This window comes from Macaca nemestrina, chromosome 12, assembly GCF_043159975.1.
Source record: "Macaca nemestrina isolate mMacNem1 chromosome 12, mMacNem.hap1, whole genome shotgun sequence".
NCBI classification, from domain to species: domain Eukaryota; kingdom Metazoa; phylum Chordata; class Mammalia; order Primates; family Cercopithecidae; genus Macaca; species Macaca nemestrina.
Genome location: NC_092136.1, coordinates 53,869,732 through 53,892,070, shown reverse-complemented (window position 1 = coordinate 53,892,070; position 22,339 = coordinate 53,869,732). Strand labels below are relative to the sequence as shown.

General features: G+C 37.0%; 1 protein-coding gene across 2 annotated transcripts in view; it reads left to right on the top strand.

Moving 5' to 3' along the window:
* The window catches only part of LOC105486891 (ubiquitin specific peptidase 47), a 116,741-nt gene that overhangs the window by 36,226 nt on the left and 58,176 nt on the right, over positions 1–22,339 (top strand). For both annotated transcript variants that reach the window (XM_011749969.3, XM_011749970.3), the window contains 4 exons: positions 1,000–1,203; positions 5,631–5,744; positions 13,195–13,333; positions 18,821–18,917. In XM_011749969.3, the coding sequence (XP_011748271.1) occupies positions 1,000–1,203; positions 5,631–5,744; positions 13,195–13,333; positions 18,821–18,917 (554 nt within the window). The remainder of the gene's footprint in view (positions 1–999; positions 1,204–5,630; positions 5,745–13,194; positions 13,334–18,820; positions 18,918–22,339) is intronic.

Sequence of the window (22,339 nt, the reverse complement as noted above, 5' to 3'; positions counted from 1 at the left end):
GTTGTAGGATATTCATATTGCTGCAGGCAGGAATAAAGTGAAGGAGGTAGGTCAAGAGATATTCAAAAGGTAGAATTGACAGGATTTGGAGACTATGTGAGGTAAAGAGGGAAGGATGAGGAAGATGCTCAGTTCAGCTGTTTGGTTTCAGCAGCTAGGCAGATGATGGTGCCATTCATTGAGATAGCCATTATAGAAGAAGGGAAAGGAATTTCTTCCAATAAAGTATCTTTGATGTAGTGTTTTACCCCTGTGGAAAGTGGAAACAAAGTGCTGTCCCTTAACAGCTTGAGGGAGGGCATAGCTTATTTGAGAAAGTTTAAGCAGGAAGGAGAATTCGTGACCCTAATTCCTTTCTGTATTGGTAATTGAAACTGTTTCCTTGTTTTTCCCTCCCGCTCCTCCTGGCTCATCTGTTTGGATAAGCTTGTCAGCTCCCAACACATTAATAAATGGAGCTTTTTGGACATCTGGACTTATGGGTACAGCAGCGTAAAGATCAGGAGATGTGGTAGCCTGTATCCCTTAGTTACAGATTTTGTAATCTTTAGACAATCCTTACTGCATTTTTGCACAATTCCCATTGTTTTCTTGGGGGACCCAGAAATACTTGATTTGACTGTGGCTAGCATGGTAATGACACATTTTTAAGGATCAGATTTTATAATTTTTAACTTAAAATTGCTTAAATATTACTATCTTCATGGCTTATTGACCATGGATTTACAGTCTTAAAGGTGAAAGCAAATGTCTCCAAGAATGATTGTTGATTCTGAAATATGCCCCGATGTTTCCAAAACAAACTTACATGGTGCTTATATGTATGACATATCCATTAGAATGTGTTTCAGGCTACAATAAAACAGAGAAAATAGCACAGAGAAAATACTTAATATTTTGTGAGGTCTTTTACATTTAATCATAAAATTTTATGGCTAATTATACTTTTGTTTTGCCTTGAAGATAATATATAAAGTCCTATTTTTCTTAAAATTTCAGATAGAAAATGCTGCTGAAGAACCTAGAGTCTTATGTATAATACAAGATACTACTAATTCAAAGACAGTGAATGAACGGATCACTTTAAATTTACCAGCATCTACTCCAGTCAGAAAGCTCTTTGAAGATGTGGCCAACAAAGTAGGCTACATAAATGGAACCTTTGATTTGGTGTGGGGAAATGGAATCAATACTGCTGATATGGTAAAATCCTAGACTTAAGCTTCTAAAAATGTTATTATAGCCGTTGTTGTTGCTACTAATGATAATGTTAAATCCTGGAACTCTTTTTAAATCATAAACAAAAGTATAACAACTACAGTAAGAGCCTGTGTGCAGCTCAGTAATTGGATCCTTCGTCTTCCTTTGCCTCCATTCTGGATTTAACATTTGCTTGTCCTAAAGTTTGCATAATGTCATTTCGTCAGTTTTTTCATTCATGAAAGGTGACTCTCATAATATTGTCTCAACTAAATATTCAGTAATATTGTCTGTATTTGCTGAGCAGAATGATGATCATCGTATGTTTTTCCATGGTAAAAGATTGTAAAATCATATTTTATGATCTGATTTTTGGAAAAGAAGAAAAAATATTCATAGTAAGAAAAATGGAATCGTATATGCCTCATACATTCCAACATTAACCAAGATTATCTCTTGCTGACTTTTATTTCTTTTTATTTGTGTGTCTGTGTATTTCTGGGCAACTTTTTTTATATGTTTATTTTTCTTTGTATGGACATGTATAGCTTTTGACTTTTGACTCTCAAGCTTAAAAACATTTTTAACGACTACAGTCTTCTCAGATCTCTTTGAGGGTATACTTTCTAATTTTAGTATTCTGTTCTATTAACTGTTTCTTTAAGTGTTTATCCTTTATCCATTGTATTTAGTTTCTCTCTTTCATGGTGTAGCATTTCTTTAAATATTTAGTGATTCTTACTTTCTACTCATTTTTATATTTGATTTGATATACTTCTCTGTGGATGCTGATTGAACTTAACATATTCAGTTCTTGGTGGTTGTGGAAAAAGGGTGGGACATGCTGCTAGATGTGATGTGTTTATAATTTGTTCTGGGGTTGACTGGTTTCTGACTCTTTTTTTTTTTTTTTTTTTTTTTTGAGACGGAGTCTTGCTCTGTAGCCCGGGCTGGAGTGCAGTGGCCGGATCTCAGCTCACTGCAAGCTCCGCCTCCCGGGTTTACACCATTCTCCTGCCTCAGCCTCCTGAGTAGCTGGGACTACAGGCGCCCGCCACCTCGCCCGGCTAGTTTTTTTTTTTTTTTTGTATTTTTAGTAGAGACGGGGTTTCACCGTGTTAGCCAGGATGGTCTCGATCTCCTGACCTCGTGATCCGCCCGTCTCGGCCTCCCAAAGTGCTGGGATTACAGGCTTGAGCCACCGCGCCCGGCCGGTTTCTGACTCTTTAGGGTTAGGAGTTGATCAGTACCTAGTTAGACAGCACTGCACTGCCTCTCTGGTCACAGTGCCCACTCTTTACCCTGACAGGAAATAGGCACTGCTGTCTGCTGCATAGTCCAAGGAGAAAAAGAGAGGAGATACCAAACTGATCAGAATGCCTTTTCCCACTTGCTCACTTTTAACTGTTTCCTGGCCTCTACGTCTTGACCTTAGTCTGAAGTTCCTTACTACCTTTATCCCCACAGTAGTCTTCTCTTATAGGATCTTGGGGCTATGGGTCCCTTTAGTTTTATTTTTCCTTAGATCTGATCCTGTCTGTTTTCTGTTTTTTAATTTCTCAAAATTTTTGATTTGCTAAGCATGCTTTTTTTTTTTTTTTGACATTTTATGGACTTTTGGGGAGGATTATTGGGAGACATGTACTTAGGTCATCATTTGACCTAATTTTGTATTAATGTTTACTACCAAAATAAACAATTGCAATTACTAAAAAAATTTCTAGGAATCCTTGATAGACATCTCTCCTTGGGCCATTTTTATAAGGGTACTGATCCTATTCATGAGGGCTCCACCCTTAAGACCTAATCAGCTCCTAAGGCCCCACCACTTAATATCATTGCATTGGGGGGTTAGGTTTCAGCATATGAATTTTGGGGAGACATAAATCTTCAGAACATAGCAGAGGCACTGATCATTTTTGCCTGGGATTGTGGTTAAGGAAGGAGACCACTGAGTTGGATCTCATCTGCATTATTAGAATAATATTCTAGATAGTCTTTTTTGTTTCCTTTCTCTCCATCCATCCTACATAATAGTTAGAATTATTTTCTATCATCCAAAATTGTAGCACTTACATCACCTTCTAGTTCAGTAACCGTCTATCACTGTTCATTGCCCACTGATTAAAAATCTCAGACAAGCTACTATTGGCTCTGTAAGGCTTTGCTTTATACTCTGAAATCCCAGATACTGCATTGATTTATTTTCTTAACATAGATTTCCATATTTTTCTGTCTTAAGTTTTCCAGGAAAATACCTCTAACAGTCAATGAAGTTGAATGTGTATCCCTATGGTATTTGGAGTACATATTTTAAGTTGGTTCCACAGGAGAATCAGAGATGTTTGATGTTGCCTGATTTGCCCTTAAAATCATATTATACTTTTTATTCCATAATATATTTGTTTTTTTTTAAATATAGAACTAATGTTTTAAACTGAAATTAACCAGTAAAATTGGTAGTCAGACAAGGCATAGAAAGATAAACAATATTTAATCTGAGACTTTGAATAGTTTCTGGTACATCACCACATAATTTCTAGTGTTGTCCTTTTTCAGTTTAAAGGATAGTTCTGTACTGTCCTAGGTGTCTTCCCAGGTCCTGTTCATCTTTTACCCTTAAAAAGCTTTACTCGATGTTTCCTCATGCTGCTTTAAATGTAATTGTTTTCTCTTTGACCTCCTATCCCCTTTGGCTGAGCCACTTATCATAGTTCCTTTTTGTTATAGGTATTATTCATTTATGTCTTTCCATTTCCAATGTAAGCATTTTCATGACAGGAACCTCGTGTAAATTTCGTATCCTCCATAAACATTTCTTCTAGGCATTCAAAAAGCATTTGTTAAATTATCTTCCACAATAGCTTTAAATAGCTGTATGTCAGGATTACCTGTTACTCTTTCTTTAGCTATGACTGTATTCAAGAGCTCTATTTCTGTATTTTTATTTGCCTCCTGTACATTTCTACAAATATGACTACTTTCTCCTGCTTACTGCATAGTGCTGAATGGATACCCTCAGAAAACTAAGCCCATTTAGCTACCCACCACCTTGTATACAGACACTTACTGAGGTAAAACCCCTGTGTATTTCAGCTATATCATCTGATCATGTCCCACCAGTGACTTGAAGGAACCCAGCAATCCCTTTCTTCTTTCCATGTGGCTTCTTTCAGCTTCCAGTTTTCTGTGTCCTGTTTTTCTTGTGGATTGATAGATGTTAGCCAAAATTAATAGGTAGAACATATATTCGCTATTTTATTTACTTAACACGTCTTTTGCACTGTGTTTATAGTATTCTAAGCTCTGTACAAATGCAATCTTTTTTAATCCTTATATTATTAACTACTCTATGAGGTAGGTGCTACCACACCCTCATAGGTGAAGAAACTGAGTCATGGGGAAGTGAAATAACTTTCCAAAGTTAGATAGTAAGTAGCGGAATCTCTTACGGTTAATTTTTTTTGTCCTCAGTACCTGCACTTTTATACAATGTTAATTAGTGTTAATTTCCTAAGAAATAAAGACATTTTCATAAAATGAGTATAAGGAGATTCTGCCCATGTCTTTGAAACATTAAAAACATTTCTTACTGCAACAAAATAGTTTTAAAGATATTTACCTCTGCTCCCTCATTTTTCTGTATAGTGGTCTGGAGTGAGTGAATAGAGCTTGGGGCATAGAGAGTTTCCTCTCTCATCCACCAACTAGAGTATATTAGAATGACAGCTAGAGTTGAAATTGCCCTACCATATAAGTTAGGTGAAGACTTGAATCTTAGATGTTTAATTTTCAAAGGTCTGATCACAATCACTTCCATACCCCCTGGGTCCTCTGAATCCTAGTGGTACATTTGAAATAGGTATCATTTACTAGGAGAGGCTTTTCCTTAAGGAGTCTTTCTAAAGGCTATAATATATACTGCATTAGTTATATTTTTGTTACATTACATAATTATGTTACATAATTATTTTGGTTGCGTTGCTTAGTATGTTGCTTATCTGGTATTTTTCATCATATTTATATATCAAAACATTTTGGTTTTTAGTTATGTAAAATTATCTTTGGTCAATTTTCATGAAACTCCATTAAATATCATATTGCATATATTGTATAGAACATGGAGAGAAATGTTTATAGATTCTTTTTATGTGTATGTAGTACTTAACACTCTTAACTTTCACCTTTTCTCTTTTTAGTTTTTTAGATGTTGGGGAATGTGAGTCTCTGGGATACCTATCAGTATATGCATTGTTACTGGGCTTAGCTATCCCAGTTAATGAATAAATGAGTTAATTCCAAGCCTACATGAACAGAATTTTACCAGATCATTGCTAAACAAATACTATTTAAATGTAGATATGTGTCCATTTATAGATTACTTATTTTATGTTTCTCATAATCTGAAATATTATGTTTTATGTCCATAGGCGCCACTGGATCATACCAGTGACAAGTCACTTCTTGATGCTAATTTTGAGCCAGGAAAGAAGAACTTTCTGCATTTGACAGATAAAGATGGTGAACAACCTCAAATACTGCTGGTAAGCTACTTAGAAAACCCTGTATTTATAATTTTTATGCACTGTCACCTACTACTTGAGGAGGCAGTTTCCTGAAGGAAATAAGATGTGTTTTGTAATTTGTGTAATATATTAATATTTTTTAATTTTCTGTTGGTTTGTTATAAGTGTGTAGAATAACATAGTTACACTGGACATCCATAGCAACATTATTTGTGTATACAGACTGTATATAGACTGTAGTCTCTTGCCACGTTGGATTTAACATATACTGCTATCTTCAAGACCACTGGCACACCAGGGATGGTGGTGGGTCTAGGATAAGTCAGAGTGCCACAAGGATCTCCTGTGTTTCAGTAGTGACCCTTCCTTTGTTTAAGCATTTGCTTGGTTGCTGTAAATCTTCGGTGGTTTTCGTCTGGTTTTTCAGTATCTATGAGAAGGTCATTTCCATTCTCACTTCCTGCCTAACCTGCCACCTTTTTTGGAATGATTGGTGTATACATTACATGTTTCATTTCTATTCTTTTAATACTTATCCCAATTCACATTTCAGTGAATAGACTTTTCTGTTCAGCCCAATTGTCTTAGAGATATCTAATGCAATAACTCCCAATTTGAGGGCTATTCCACCAGAGATTTTTTTTTTTTCTCTCAGTCCATTGTAGAGGACATGAGTTAAAAAAGAGTAAGAGGGAGGGATCGAGATGGCTGATTAGAAACAGCTGCGGTCCACAGCCCTTATGGAGAGGAATGAAAGGGGCGAGTGAATACAGCACATTCAACTGAAATATCCAGGTTCTCGCATTGTAACTGATTAGGCAAACAACTGGACTCAAAGAGAATGAAGAAAAGCAGGGTGGGGCGATGGCCCACCCAGGAGAGGCACAAAGCCAAAGGAATCCCCACTCCCAGCCAAGGGAAGTTGTGAATGATTGTATGACTCTGCCCGGGAAACCACGCTACTTCCATGGATCTTTGCAACCCTAAGATCAAGAGATCCCCTCAGGAGCCCACGCCACCAGGGTCTTGGGTCCTATACACAGAGCTGTGTGGAATCTTGGTAGAGCAGCCACTTGGGCACACATAAAGACCCAAGAGTTTTACACACTCCGACCCCAGGATCCCCAACAAGGTGGGAAGTCCATCCATATATATACCCCTAGGAAGGGGGCTGAATCCAGGGATCCAAGCAGCATTGTTCTGCGGGCCCCACTTCCACAGCACCTCACAAGCTAAGACTCACTGGCTTGGAATTCAACAGCAACAGGCTGGAGTCTGCCCAAGATGGGATGGAGTTCCCGGTGGGAGGGGTGGCCACCATCTCTGTGGTTCCATTGACTCAGTCATTCCAGCTGCTGGCTTTGGAGGATTCAGATGGTCTGGACCAGGAAGGATTCCCCCCAGTGCAGCACAGCTGCTTTGCCAGATCGTGGCCAAACTGCCTCTTTAAGCTGGACCCTGATCCATTCACCCTCACTGGCTAGGAGCTCCTTGCAGGGACTTCAGTCACTCTAGCCAGGGTTATACAGACAGAGCTCTAATCTCTCCCTGGGATGGAGCTCTGGGTAGGGGAGAGGGGAGGCCACTGTCTCTGTGGTTTGGTTGACTCAGCCATCCAGCCTGCCAGCTTTGGAGAGTCCAAACAGTTCAAATGAGGAAGGGTCCCCACACAATGCAGCACACCTTCTCTACCAGAAGGCAGCCAGACTGCTTTAAGCATGTCCCTGATCCTGTTCCTCCTGACTGGGTGAGACCTCCCAACGGGGGTTTCCAGCAACTTCCTACAGGTACATTCAGGCCAGCAACAGGTCAGGACCCCCTGTGACAGAGTTTCCAGAGGAAGGAGTAGATGGCCACCTTTGCTGTTTCACAGCCTTCACTGGTGATACTTCCAGGTATGGGAAAAACTGAGGCAACTACGGCCTGGAGTGGACTCCCAGCAAACTGCAGCAGCCCTGCGGAAGAGTGGCCTGACGGTTAAAAGTAAAACAAGCAGAAAACAATAACAATAATATCAACAGAAAAGACCCCACATAATCCCTATTCAAAGGTCAGCATCCTCAAAGATCAAAGGTGGATAAGCCCACAAAGATGAGAGTCAACACAAAAATGTTGAAAACTCAAAAAACTGGAATGCCTCTTCTCCACATGACCTCAGTGCCTCTCCAGCAAGGGCACAGAACTGCTGAGGCTGAGATGGCTGAATTGACAGAAGTAGGTTTTAGAAGGTGGGTAATAACGAACTTTGCTGAGCTAAAGAAGCATGTTGTAACCCAATGCAAAGAAGCTAAGAATTGTGATAATACAGGAGCTGACAGCCAGAAGAGCCAGTTTAGAGAGGAACATTACCAACCTGATGAAGCTGAAAAACACACTAGAAGAACTTCACAGTGCAATCACAAGTATCAATAGCAGAATAGACCAAGTAGAGAAAAGAATCTCAGAGCTTGAAGACTGTCTTTCTGAAATAAGACAGGCAGACGAGAATAGAGAAAAAAGAATGAAAAGGAATGGACAAAACCTCCAAGAAATATGGGATTATGTAAAGAGACCAAACGTACAGCTGATTGGAGTACCTGAAGGAGACAGGAAGAATGGAACAAAGTTGGAAAATATACTTCAGGATATCATCCAGGAGAACTTCCCCAATCTAGCAAGACAGGCCAACATTCACATTCAGGAAATGCAGAGAACCCCAGTAAGATATGCCATGAGAAGATTAACCCCAAGACAATAATCATCAGACTCTCCAAGGTCAAAGTGAAATAAAAAATGTTAAGGGTAACCAGAGAGAAAGGCCAGGTCACCTACAAACAGACAAACAGTAGACCTCTCAGTGGAAACCCTACAAGCCAGAAGAGATTAGGGACCAATATTCAGTATTCGTAAAGAAAGGAATTTCCAACCCAGAATTTCATATCTGGCCAAACTAAGCTTCATGAGCAAAGGAGAAATAAGATCCTTTTCAGACAAGCAAGTGCTGAGAGAATTCATCACCATCAGGCCTGCCTTGCAAGAGCTCCTAAAGAAAGCACTAAATATGGGAAGGAAAAACCATTACCAGCCACTACAAAAATGAAGTACACAGACCAGTGACACTATTAAGCAACCACATAAACAGGCTGGGAAAATAACCAGCTAGCATCATGATGACAGGATCAAATTTGTACATAACATTACTAACCTTAAATGTAAATGGTCTAAATGCCTGAATTAAAAGGCACAGAATGGCAAGCTGAATAAAGAGTCAAGACTCATCAGTATGCTGTCCTCAAGAGACCTATCTCATGTGCAAAGACACACAGGCTCAAAATAAAGGGATGGAGGAAAATTTACCAAGCGAATGGAAAACAGAAAAAAGCAGGAGTTGCAATCCTAGTTTCTGACAAAACAGGGTTTGCACCAACAAAGATCAAAAAAGACGAAGAAGGGCATTACATAGTAGTAAAGAGTTCAATCCAACAGGAAGAGCTAACTATCCTAAATATGTATGCACCCAATACAGGAGCATCCAGATTCATAAAGCAAGTTCTTAGAGACCAACAAAGAGACTTAACACTGCCACACAATAACAGTGGGAGACTTTAACACCCCACTGACAGTATTAGACAGATCATTGAAACAGAAAATTAACAAAGATATTCAGTACCTAAACTCAGCTCTGGATCAAGTGGACCTGATAGATATCTACAGAACTCTCCACCCTAAAACAACAGAATATACATTCTTCTCATCACCACACGGCAGTTACTCTGAAACTGGTCACATAATCAGAAGTAAAACACCCCTCAGCAATTGCAAAAGAACTGAAATCACAACAGACTGTCTCTCAGACCACAGCACAAACTAGAACTCAAGATTAAGAAATTCACTCAAAATCACATGACTACAAATTGAACAACCTGCTCCTGAATGACTGTTGAGTAAATAATGACATTAAGGCAGAAATCAAGAAGTTCTTTGAAACTAATGAGAACCAAGAGACAACATACCAGAATTTCTGGGATGCAGCTAAAGCAGGGTTAAGAAAGAAATTTATAGCACTAAAAACGGCCACATCAAAAAGCTAGGAAGATGTCAAGTTAACAACCTAACACTACAACTAAAAGAACTAGAGAACCGAGAGCAAACAAACCCCAAAGCTAGCAGAAGACAAGAAATAACCAAAATCAGCGCAGAAGTGAAGGAGATAGATAGACACAAAAAACCTTTCAAAAATCAACAAATCCAGAAGTTGGTTTTTTGAAAAAATTAACAAAATAGATAAACTGCTAGCTAGACTAATAAGAAAAGAGAGAATAATCAAATAAACACAATCAGAAATGATAAGGGGGATATCAACACTGACCCCCACAGAAACACAAACAACCATCAGAGAATACTATAAACATTTCTATGCACATAAAGTAGAAAATATGGATAAATTCCTGGACACATATACCCTCCCAAGACAGAACAAGGAAGAAATTGAGTCTCTAAATAGACCAATTACAAATTCTGAAAATGAGGCAGTAATAAATATGACAGACCCACAGCCAATATAATCCTGAATGGGCAAAAGCTGGAAGCATTCCCCTTGAAAACTGGCACAAGACGAGGATGCCCTCTTTTACTACTCCTATTTAACATAGTATTGGAAGTTCTGACCCAGGCAATCAGGCAAGAAAAGAAATAAAAGATATTCACATAGGAAGAGAATAAGTCAGATTATTATCTTTGTTTGCAGATGACATGATCCTATATCTAGCAAACCCCATTGTCTTATGATGTATTTTCATAAAATCAGCTTAAGCTGGTAAGCAACTTCAGCAAAGTCTCAGGATACAAATTCAGTGGCAGAAATTGCTAGCGTTCCTGTATACCAACAACAGGCAAGCAGAGAGCCAAATCACTAATGAACTCCCATTCACAATTGCTACAGAAAGAAAATACCTAGGAATACAGCTAACAAGGAAAGTGAAGGACACCTTCAAGGAGAACTATAAACCACTGCTCAAATAAATCAGAGAAGACATAAACAAATGGAAAAACATTCCATGCTTATGGATAAGAAGAATCAATATCTTGTTAATGGCCATACTACGCAAAGTAATTTATAGATTCAGTGCTATTCCCATTAAACTACCGTTGATATTCTTCACATAATTAGAAAAATCTATTTTAAGATTCATATGGAACAAAAAAAGAGCCTAAATAGCCAACACAATCCTAAACAAAAAGAACAAAGCTGAAGGCATCATGCTACCCAACTTCAAACTATACTGCAAATCTACTGTAACCAAAACATCATACTGCTGGTAAAAGAACAGACACATAGACCAGTGGAACAGAATAGAGAACTCAGAAATAAGCCCACGCATCTACAACTGTCTGATCTTCAACAAACCAGACAAAAGCAATGAGGAAAGGATTCTCTATTTAATAAATGGGGCTGAAAGAACTGGCTACCATATGCAGAAAATTGAAACTGGACCCCTTCCTTACACCATAAACAAAAATTAAGACAGATTAAAGACTTGAATGTAAAACCCAAAACTATACACAACCCTAGAAGAAAATCTAGGCAATATTATTTAGGACACAGGTATGGGCACATATTTCATGATGAAAACCCCAAAAGCAATTGCACCAAAAGCGAAAATTGACAAATGGATCTAATTAAACGAAAGGGCTTCCACACAGCAAAAGAAACTATCCTCAGAATGACCAGACAGCCTACAGAATGGGAGAAAATTTTTACAATCTATCCATCTGACAAAGGTCTAATATCCAGAATCTACAAGGAGCTTAAATAAATTTACACGAAAAAAACAGACCCATTAAGAAGTAGGCAAAGGGCATGAACAGACATTTCTCAAAAGAAGATACACATGCAACCAACAAAGATGAAAAAAAGCTTAACATTACTGATCATTAGAGAAATGCAAATCAAAACCACAATGAGATACCATCCCACACCTGTCAGAATGGCAGTTATTAAAAAGTCAAAAAACAAAAGATGCTGGCGAGGTTGTGGAGAAAAAGGAATGCTTTTAAACTATTGGTGGGAGAGTAAATTAGTTCAATCATTGTGAGGATAATGTGGTCATTCCTCAAAGACCTAGAGGCAGAAATACCCTTTGACCCTGCAATCCCATTACTGGGTATATAGGCAAAGGAGTAGAAATCATTCTGTTGTAAAGATACATGCACGCATATGTTCACTGCCGCACTATTCACAATAGTAAAGACATGGAATCAACCTAAATGCCCATCAATGATAGACTGGATAAAGAAAATGTGGTACATTTACACCACAGAATACTGTGCAGCCATAACAACTAACGAGATCATGTCCTTTGCAGGTAGATGGATGGAGTTGGAAGTCATTATTCTCAGGAAACTAACACAGGAACAGAAAACCACACACTACATGTTCTCACTTTTAAGTGGGAGCTGAATGATGAGAACACATGGACACAGGGAGGGAACAACACACACTGGGGAGGGAGGGAGAGCATCAGGAAGAATAGCTAAGGGATACTGGACTTAATACCTAGGTGATGGCATGATCTGTGCAGCAAACCACCATGGCACACATTACCTGTGTAACAAACCTGCACATCCTGCGTAGGTACACCTGAACTTAAAAGTTGAAAAAAATAAAAATTTAAAAAATCAAAATGCCAAAAAAGATTAAGAAAACCTGGTCTGATTTACCTCACTCTTTTACAGGCTGAGAAATCTAAGGCTTTATGGACTTTTTCAGAATCCTTCTGTTTAATGACACTTTGCTCAGGAAAGTTTGTTCTGTTTGATGCTTTTCATTTAGAAGTTTATTGTGAATAACAATGCCTGTCTGGACACTAGACAGTAATTAAACACAGTCCATCTGTACTGAAGCAGTAACAGAACATGCTCTCTGATCTTCATTAATTGCATCATTTATTTTTATGACATCATGAGAAGATTTTGATTAGTCCAAGTGACATTGAAATCTAAAATAACTATTAAATTAGGGAACTCTGGATTCACAATACAGGGATTCATGTTTTTAAATGCATAAAAATTCTTCAATTCTGTCCCAATTGCTTGTGCCGTTTTTATGTCCCTTAATCCTTTTCAGCATCTTCCTTATTAAAATGAAGTTTCTTGTTAGAGACAGTAGGAAGCTATCCATCTCATCCAACAATAATTGTGTGTCCCCTGTGTGCTAGGCCTACCTGGCAAGGATGATATAAAAATGACTGATAGACTGTCATCAGGGAGTACAATGGTACTTTTGACTTATTAGTACCAAAAATCTTCTCTCATGTAAACAGAAAATTTGAAAGAAAATTTAGAAAGTAACACTTTGGAAGGGGACATGAGCAACTTTCCAAAGTGTTTTGTATCAGGCATCATTCAAACCTTCCTACAGGAAATGGTGAGTGCTGTTGTTTCAGCAAGATTTGCTATTTACTAACTATTTGAATATGTTGCATTTTAGGAGGATTCCAGTGCTGGGGAAGACAGTGTTCATGACAGGTTTATAGGTCCGCTTCCAAGAGAAGGTTCTGTGGGTTCTACCAGTGATTATGTCAGCCAAAGCTACTCCTACTCATCTATTTTGAATAAATCAGAAACTGGTAAGATTTGTTGTTGTGTTTTCATAAAATCATAGGGCATTAGCTCCAAAGTAATCTTAGCAATTTCAAGCCTAATCCTCTTACTTTATGGATAAGAAAACTGAGACCAGAGCAGGAGTACTAGCTAGCAGCCACAAAGTTAGGAAAAGTATGTGGTTTACTTTTCCTTCAACCCATTGTTGTTTCTACTATATTGCTGCTGCAACTATTTAATAATAACAGAAACATTATCGAATATTATGTTTTGAAGGAAGACTTTTCTTTTTTTTTTTCTTTTTTCTTTTTTTTTTTTTGAGACAGAGTCTTGTTCTGTTGCCCAGCCTGGAGCACAGAAGCATGATAATGGCTCACTGCGGTCTTGAACTCCTGGACTCAATCAGTTCTCCCACCTCAGTCCCCTAAGTAACTGGGATTATAAGTGTACTAGGCACAGTGGCTCACACCTATAATCCCAGCACTTTGGGAGGCCAAGGCAGGAGGATTGCTTGAGCCTGGGAGTTGGAAACCAGCCTGGGCAACCTAGCCAGACACCATCTGTACAAAAATCAAAATAAAAAAATTAGTGGGGCGTGGTCACTGTTGCTTGTAGTCCCAGCTCCTCAGGAGGCTTAGGTGGGAGGATTGCTTGAGCCCGGGAGGTCTAGGTTGCAGTGAGCCATGATGATGCCACTGTACTCAACTTGGGTGATTGATTGAGACCCTGTCTCAAATAAAAAAGAAAAAAGAAAAAAAGTTCAAGACTTCTTTTTAATAATTTTCTATTTTGACTATACTCTTAAATTTTTAAAGTAGACTTCCTCCAGAAAGGAAAGTCTGTGTTGTCTACTTTTAACAGTACATCCATTTTGAAGCACATGGGCCATGCTTATTTTATGGTTCTGTTGTGTTATCTTTTAGTTTAATTGTGCTTGAAATGAATCATATCATTTTGAAATTTGTTTTTTTCTGAATATGATTAAGCCTACATTTTTCAATTTTTTCACTTTATTGAGCAAGTAAAATGGCTTTTTTATGCAAAGGTTTATTTACATATAAGATTGTGTAATCGCTTAATGAATAAATCTTGATAAATTTACATATTATTTCATCTTAAAACACATCTTTGCAATAGATAGTATGCATAAAATAATAGATAGTATGTTTTATGTTGAAGGAAATGGAAACTGGGGTTCAGAGAAGCCTTTGATTGTGTATCTCATTAATGGTGTTTCATGCTAAGTGTGGCTTCAGAAACTTAACTCTTAGAACTTCAAAACAGAGGTGATTTTAAATATTACATTACAAATATCAGTGTAAAAAGAACACTATAGTGTTACGTTGCAGATTTCTTATTTTTAATTTTATTATGTTATAGAGATAGGGTCTTGTTTTGTCACCCAGGCTAGAGTGCAGTGGTAAGATCATAGCTCACTGTAGCCTTGAACTCCTAGGCTCAAATGATCCTCCTACCCCAGCCTCCCAAGTAGCTTAGTACTACAGGTGTGCACCACAATGCCTGTCTTTTAAATTTTTGTAGAGATGAGGTCTCACCGTGTTGCCCAGGCTAGTCTTGAAGTAATCTTTCTGCGTCAGCGTCCCAAAGCTGGGAATGCAGGTGTGCACCACAATGCCTGGCTTTTTAATTTTTGTAGAGACGAGGTCTCACTGTGTTGCCCAGGCTAGTCTCGAAGTGATCTTCCTGCCTCAGCCTCCCAAGTAGCTAGTATTACAGGTAAAAGCCATGGTGCCCAACTCCAGATTTTGTTCTAATGTCATCTGTAATCTTTCATTTACTATATTTTGTAATTAGAATTTAGAATAATTTCCTCATATCTAGTTATTGTGCAGCTTTAATGGTTTATCTGTTCTGGAAATAATAGTAAAACCTGATTATGTTTGGTAGTTAGGATCCTTTCTATCAGTAGAACTTTTTGTAGCAAACAACCGCAATAAAAAAGAATACAAAATTATCTTTGATTTCAGATAATAGGAGATAATAAAACTGTTTCCCATTACACTATGTAGAGTAGTGATTCTCAGATTTTAATTTCTTTAAAAATTAATTTTGGGGATACTTGTTAAAAACGTAGATTCCGGCCGGGCGCAGTGGCTCACTGTTGTAATCCCAGCATTTTGGGAGGCCGAGGCGGGCAGATCACCTGAGGTTGGGGTTTGAGACCAGCCTGGCTAACATGGTAAAACCCTATGTCTACTAAAAATACAAAAATTAGCTGGCCATGGTAGCAGGTGCCTGCAATCCCAGCTACTCGGGAGACTGGGCCAGGAGAATCATTTGAACCCACGAGGTGGTTGCAGTGATCTGAAATTGTGCCACTGCACTCCAGCCTGGGCAACAGAGCAAGACTCCGTCTCAAAAAAATAAAAAAGAAAAAATGTAGGTTCCAAGGCATTACTTCCCAAAATGCTAATACAGCTGCTCTGTAGGAGCCTGGAAGAAATTCCATTTTGTTTTAAATAAGCACCCTAGATTATTCTGAGATAACTGAAACACTGTGAGAGAGTTCCAGATTTAACACATCAAGATTCTTGCGATATTTGCCTTGTCTTCTGACAATTGATTCAGTCATTTTTGCACCAAGTATTTACAGAACTCCTACTTTGTGCTGTGTACTAACTTCAACTTCCTGTGGCTCTCTGAGGCCTGTGAATTCCTTGAGACTAAGACATGCTTTTTAAAAACGCTCTTTCTTTGATTATACAAATATAATACATGTCATTGTCTTACTATAAAATAAAAAAGTGAAGATAATTTACAGTGTTACTAGCATCACTTCTAGCAATTTTGCATATTTTTATCTTTCCTCTATATGTGTACTTTTCAGAAAAGGGGGAATCATGAGTAGATTTTTAATCAATGTTTTTCACTTAATACTATATGAGGAGTAATTTTTAATGTTATTAAATAGTATTTTAATATGGGGCTTTAAATGGCTGAAAAATAGTTTCATTGTATAGGTTTAGATATTTAAACTATAGTTATTAATATTACTGATACTATTATGAACATTCTTATACATACATTTTTGTTTTCATCTCTGATTATTTCCTAAAGATAAAAATTCCCAGAAATTATATTAGTAAGTTGAAGTTTACTTTAAAAAATATTTTTAGAAGTCTTTGCTATACATTGCCATGTAATCATAGTCTTTGTTCACATTTACTATTCCTCACACACCTCTGCTTCACTCCCTTTCCCTACCTGTACGTTTTCCTGCAGTGTTCTAGAGGTCCCGCCTTTCTGAGTTACTCTATAAGCTTCCAAAGGGGTTATATTCAGAAATTATTTTATCAAGGGTTGTGTTCAGAAATTATTTTATCAGATAAAATTATTTTATCAAAGTACTGAGTTTGCATTTTCCTTAAGAAATTGTTATAAATTTTGGCACCATGTGTGAAATTTTCCTATTAGACAGTGCTCTCATGATTTTAACTTAGGGCTCTAGAAACACATTTTTCAGTAAAGCAATGGGTTTGGGTACTCAACATACTCTTTCCTGTCTCTTTCCTACCACGTCCCACTGGCAGCCACTGTTGATAGGAGATGGTGGGTGGGAGAGAAATAAAGAGTAGATGGAAGGCTAATGTGAACTTACAAGTGATTAGAAACTAAATCCATGATACCTGTCTTTGGCCAGTTTCTTTAACAACCTTTTTATCTACTTCAAGAGTTGGCGTATTTGATTCTACTTCACTGGGCCTGTTTGATTTCTCCTTTCCTAGTGATTGGTTCTGTTTAGGATTTCTTTTTGCATGTGCCCTCTACTGGATGGTATATGTTCTTATATTCTTCTCGCTTACTGACTTATACTAAAAATATTGATTCATAACTATGTCAGATGTAGAATCCACTTGTTAATAGCTGCCATTTGAAGTTTGTTGATTTAGACAATGCCTAATGAGAAAGGTTTCTGTTAATTCATTAGCACTTTTAATAGTGTCGCCAAAATCTTCATACTTTTGGAAAATAGTACATTTATGTGACACAATGTTCATTCTTTTTAAATATGGTGCCAAATGAAGTACAAAAGATCATAGAGTTATATATGATTTTTATAGCTAATGGTAAAATAAAGAGCTATGGCAAAAATTAATTGCCATTACTCTCTTCTTCTCTTCTCAAGCCTACCCGCGAAACATTTTTTTAAGCCCAGTAAAGGGAAACAAGGTCACAAACAAGTGATACATGATTGATGTGTATGTAGACAAAGGATGATAATAGTATTCATTTACCTTGTAAGGCTCCAAGTAGATTGGTTCTACCCCAAACTGTTGAGGAATTGGGAGGAGGAGGATGGAGAAGAAGGGAAATCCCAGGGCAGCCTCAGCTCAGAAGAAGATACAGAACAACCTGGTCTCCTGTCCAAAGTGCTGTTGTTTGTGGGAAAGGATCTGTTTGTATGAACTAATGAAATAGTGTTTTTTATTATTAATAATCAGGTTAGATACCATACAAACTTGGGTTACTTGTAAGTCATACACATTGCCTCCTCATGTGCATCTGCTACTGTGCTAAGTAATAGGAGAGATAGAAATCAGATTCAACCCCTGCTTTCACAGTCTGATGGGGAAGACATATAAGCAAACAGGTCATTACAAAACAGTGAGATAAAGGCTCTAATATGGATTAAATATAGGATCCTATGAGAACAACTCAAGTGGGGAGTAGTCTGGAATAGAAGCATTTTAAAATAATACAATGATGTAGATTAAGATATAAACCACCCACGCATACACGGTTCTTAAAATAAAGATGAAAAAAATAAAAATTTGAACCTTAGTACAAAGTGAAAAGCAGATAGCTACCATACTTGGTCTTTTCTTGGAATCATACAAGTACAGATGGTGTGGGATCCATATTACCCTTTGCACAGCATGCTGATCTATAGAATTTCATTGACAGGCTTGTCGAAACAGACGAAGTCACTCCGCATTACTTAGAGTCTCAGCTTTTGTGAGTTTGCATGTAGTGAATTTATCTTGTATGTTATTCATTCTTACAGAAATTGGTTTATAGGACTTAATGACAGGGATAACTGGTTCTGTGTAGTCTTTCTACATTGGATGTGTGTGATGCTATTTAAAGTGAATATGTTTATACTTTTCCATTATAATCTAGTTTAATACGTTTAAAAGTTTAATATGCTTAAACTTTTAGATTTGGGGGAAAAAGATTATGTCTATGCCAGTAACACATACTTTACTAAACATATTACCCTTAAAATGTTATTTAATGTCATATAATCTCCATGTGTATCTCTGGACATATCTATAACAAGGTATCCTGACATTTTCTGCAAAACAAAGCCTACTTAGAGCACATATTAGAAAAGGGATCTTTTCTTAGGTGCTATTGAACAAATTGAAATAATTTCCAAATGAATTGTAACTTTAACCTCTGAATCTTTACTATGAATTAAATTCTTATTATGTTTTTGTTATTTTTAATGTAAATGCTGATTAATGTATATTTGTATTTTCTCTTTAAAGGATATGTGGGACTAGTAAACCAAGCAATGACTTGCTATTTGAATAGCCTTTTGCAAACACTTTTTATGACTCCTGAATTTAGGAATGCATTATATAAGTGAGTATTCCAAAAAATTTTATAAATAAAATTGATTTAAGAATGAAAATATTGCCTTTAACAAAATTTATCTTCTTGCAGTTATTTTAAAATTTGGGGCATTTCTCACACCATAAGATATAACTTCTTTCCTTACATAATAACAAAGATCTTGTGAAAAACAGGTATATGGAAAATGTGTGCAAAGAGAGAATCAGAAGTATATAGAGAGCAAAAGGATAAAATTGATAAGATTTACATATAGGGTAAAAATCTTCCCTCTCTCGTAGCCTTAACACCCTTTATGAAGAAATAAATGACTGCTTTTGAGATAATTTGAATATATAAATCCATACTCTCCTTCCACCTGTCAATTTAAGAATGCAGAGGGGTTTTTTTTTTTAACTTGCAAGTTTTGTTTCTAATTAAAATATAATATTTACAGCTTGTTTCATGTACCTGTGTGTGCGTGTGCATGTGTGTATGTGTTTCTAAAATATACATCAGATGGTTTAAAATGCTCTATGGAGGAAGTCTATATTTAAGTAAACCCTGAAGTCAGACATTTATTTTTATGAATATCCTATTATGACACATTTAACACACCTTTGCTTTGTATATTTTTTTTAAGATAAACACATAATTTTTTAGTTTTTAAGGATACTTTTAAGTATAAGTAAACTGATTTTTTTTTCCTTTTTTTGTGTTACTTTCCAGTAACATCTTTAAATTACTGTCAATATGTATATAGGTTATTTTTGGAACTTTTAATATTGCTGATTGTATTGCTCAACAACATTATATCACCATTAGATTCATCTATCAGCTTGTCATCTGAACTTAACTTGTAAAAGTTGATGTATGTCATTCCGTATGCATGTATCGCCCTGTAGTGTTTAAATGCTAGGCACTTGGTGGATAGAGAGGGAATTAGATATAAGATCTTTGTTCTTGAGTAATTTATAAATCTTTCTACAATAGCAATATGTGTATGTTTGAAATAGTTTAAATAACGTTTAAAGACAGCCAAATACCATTAGAGCTTAAAGAGAAGAAAGGTTGGTGAAACTTGGAGAAGAAAGTAAGCTTCAGGTAGGTCATGAAGCTAGGTATAGTTTGGCCAGGTTGAGAAGAAAGAGAATACACTGTGCAGATAGGAGGCTTGTCAAAAGTGAAAGTAAATAATAGTAAGAGCTACCTGAGTGTTAGTTATTGTTTGTATCTGGTAGTGTTCTGAGCACTTTATATATAGACTCACTTAATTCTCATAGTAACTGTATGAATTTTATGCTATTACTATCAGCATTTTATAAAGAAGGTAACTGAAGGCACAGAGAAATAGCTTTGCCTGAAAGCACACTGCTAGAAGTTGCACCTAGTAGATGCCAGGATTCACTACCCTATTCTGCCTGTACACTAGCTGATGCCAACAAGCACAGTGTGTTGCAGGGGGGTCCAGGAGATCATCACCAGAGTTTTGTCAGAGAACTGGAGGATGAGGTTAATAGATAGAGTTCAGAGCCTGCTCTCAAAACTAGCACAGACCAGATAGTTGGATGATATGCCTGTTTTGGAGAGTATGCATAGGAACGGGGATCATGGGCACTTGTTTAACCATCTGTTTTAATACTTGAAAAGTAGACTGTAAATTTACAGCACTGTAGGGGAAATTAAGAGCATAGCCAGGGTTATTCATCATCTAACATGTATTGGACACTTATTGTGTGCCAGGCATTCTTTTTAGGTATAAGGATTAGAGTGATGAGTAAGACAAAGTACCTCATTTAGAGCTTATATAAAACTATATATAAGCTCATTTCACAGAATCATATATGGTAGGTAGAAAATAAAGCAGAATAATGTGGAAGGAGTAATTGTCAGGAGAAGAGGCGGGGAGGGTCACAGCTTCAGGTAGTAGACAGTAAGGGCCTCCCTGAGGACATTCCAGGAACTTCACAGGAACAAGCCCTCTAAAGGTTTATGGTAAGAGCATACAAGGCATAAGAAGCCAGAAGTGTGAAGGTCTTTGAAGAACAAGAGAAACTAGAAATCCATTGTGACAATCCCAGTGAGTAAGGAAGTGGGAGCTAGACATGAGGTCAAACAGAAAGGAAGGCCTTGAGATTGTGAGAATAGAGTGAAGTTTATAGCAGGTAGGGAAACAAAGCCTGAGAGCACTCATGATGTTTCTTAATGTAGAACTAAGAACCTCATTGAACTATCCACAGAGTAGTGCTAGTGTAAAAGGATAAACTATCCACAGAGTAGTGCTACTGTAAAAGAATAGACTAGCCACAGAGTAGCACTAGCGTAAAAGGATAGACTAGAGAGTAGTGCTAGTGTAAAAGGATAGACTAGAGAGTAGCGCTAGTGTAAAAGAATTGACTATCCAGAGAGTAGCGCTAGCATAAAAGGATAAACTATCCAGAGAGTAGCGCTAGCATAAAAGGATAGGGTTTTATTTTCTTTACTTTTTGTGAAGAAGGCCAATAGATAACCTGCCACTTGATTTGGAGTCATGTATGTGATGTGTTAAATACATTGTTTTAGGGAAATTTATATAGTGCAGTGTGCAGGATTGATTTGAAAGACAGAGAACCCTGGAGGAATCTGTTATTAAACCAGGCATGGATATATTAGAGTCAGAATGATGATGGTGGCAGTGGTTATATTTGAGATTGAAAACTAACATGGCTTAGTAACAAATTATACTTAGGAGTAGAGGAAAGGAAAGAATCACATAATGCACCAAAGTTTCTAACTTAGGTGACTAAAGTAACGGCAAGTACCAGCAAGATTTAAAACCTTTTTAGGTATTTGTACCAGGACTAAAGGACAGGTGAGAATTCAGTCTTATTACAGTAATTCCTCCCTATTAGTGAATTTCCCACACAAGAAATTTGAGCATTTTCTGTTTTAACTAATGTTTTCTCACAGTTACCAAGAGAATTTTTGATCTCATAATGCCAGTTATAAGTAACCGCTATTGAAGATAACCAGAAAAAAGGGAGCTGGGGATTGAGAATAGAAGAGTGGAGGATTAAAGCAGAAGTCAGGTATTGAATAGAGGTGTTTGCAGGGAAGCCTTAAGAAGAAAAAGGTGAAATGTACTTCATTCACTTCTGTGAGGCAGAAGGGAGTGCCAGTGTGTGAAAAATGGAAGATGAGAACAGAGGTGTGACTTCTCAGTCCTAAAGTAAGAAAAATATTGAACACTCTAATAGAAAGCCATACCCAAAAGAAAAAGAAAAAAGCCTTTTAGTATGTCTGTAAAGTGTGACAGAGAAGAATTAAAGCTCAAACCTCCTTTTGAAACTAAAAAGTGGGGAAACAGCAATCTTAATGCTAACTTAAGATATAAAATAACTTTAATATTGTTGTCACTTAATATTTTGTCTTAGATGTATATTATGAATATAGAATTATTTTAAAGACTTTTGTGG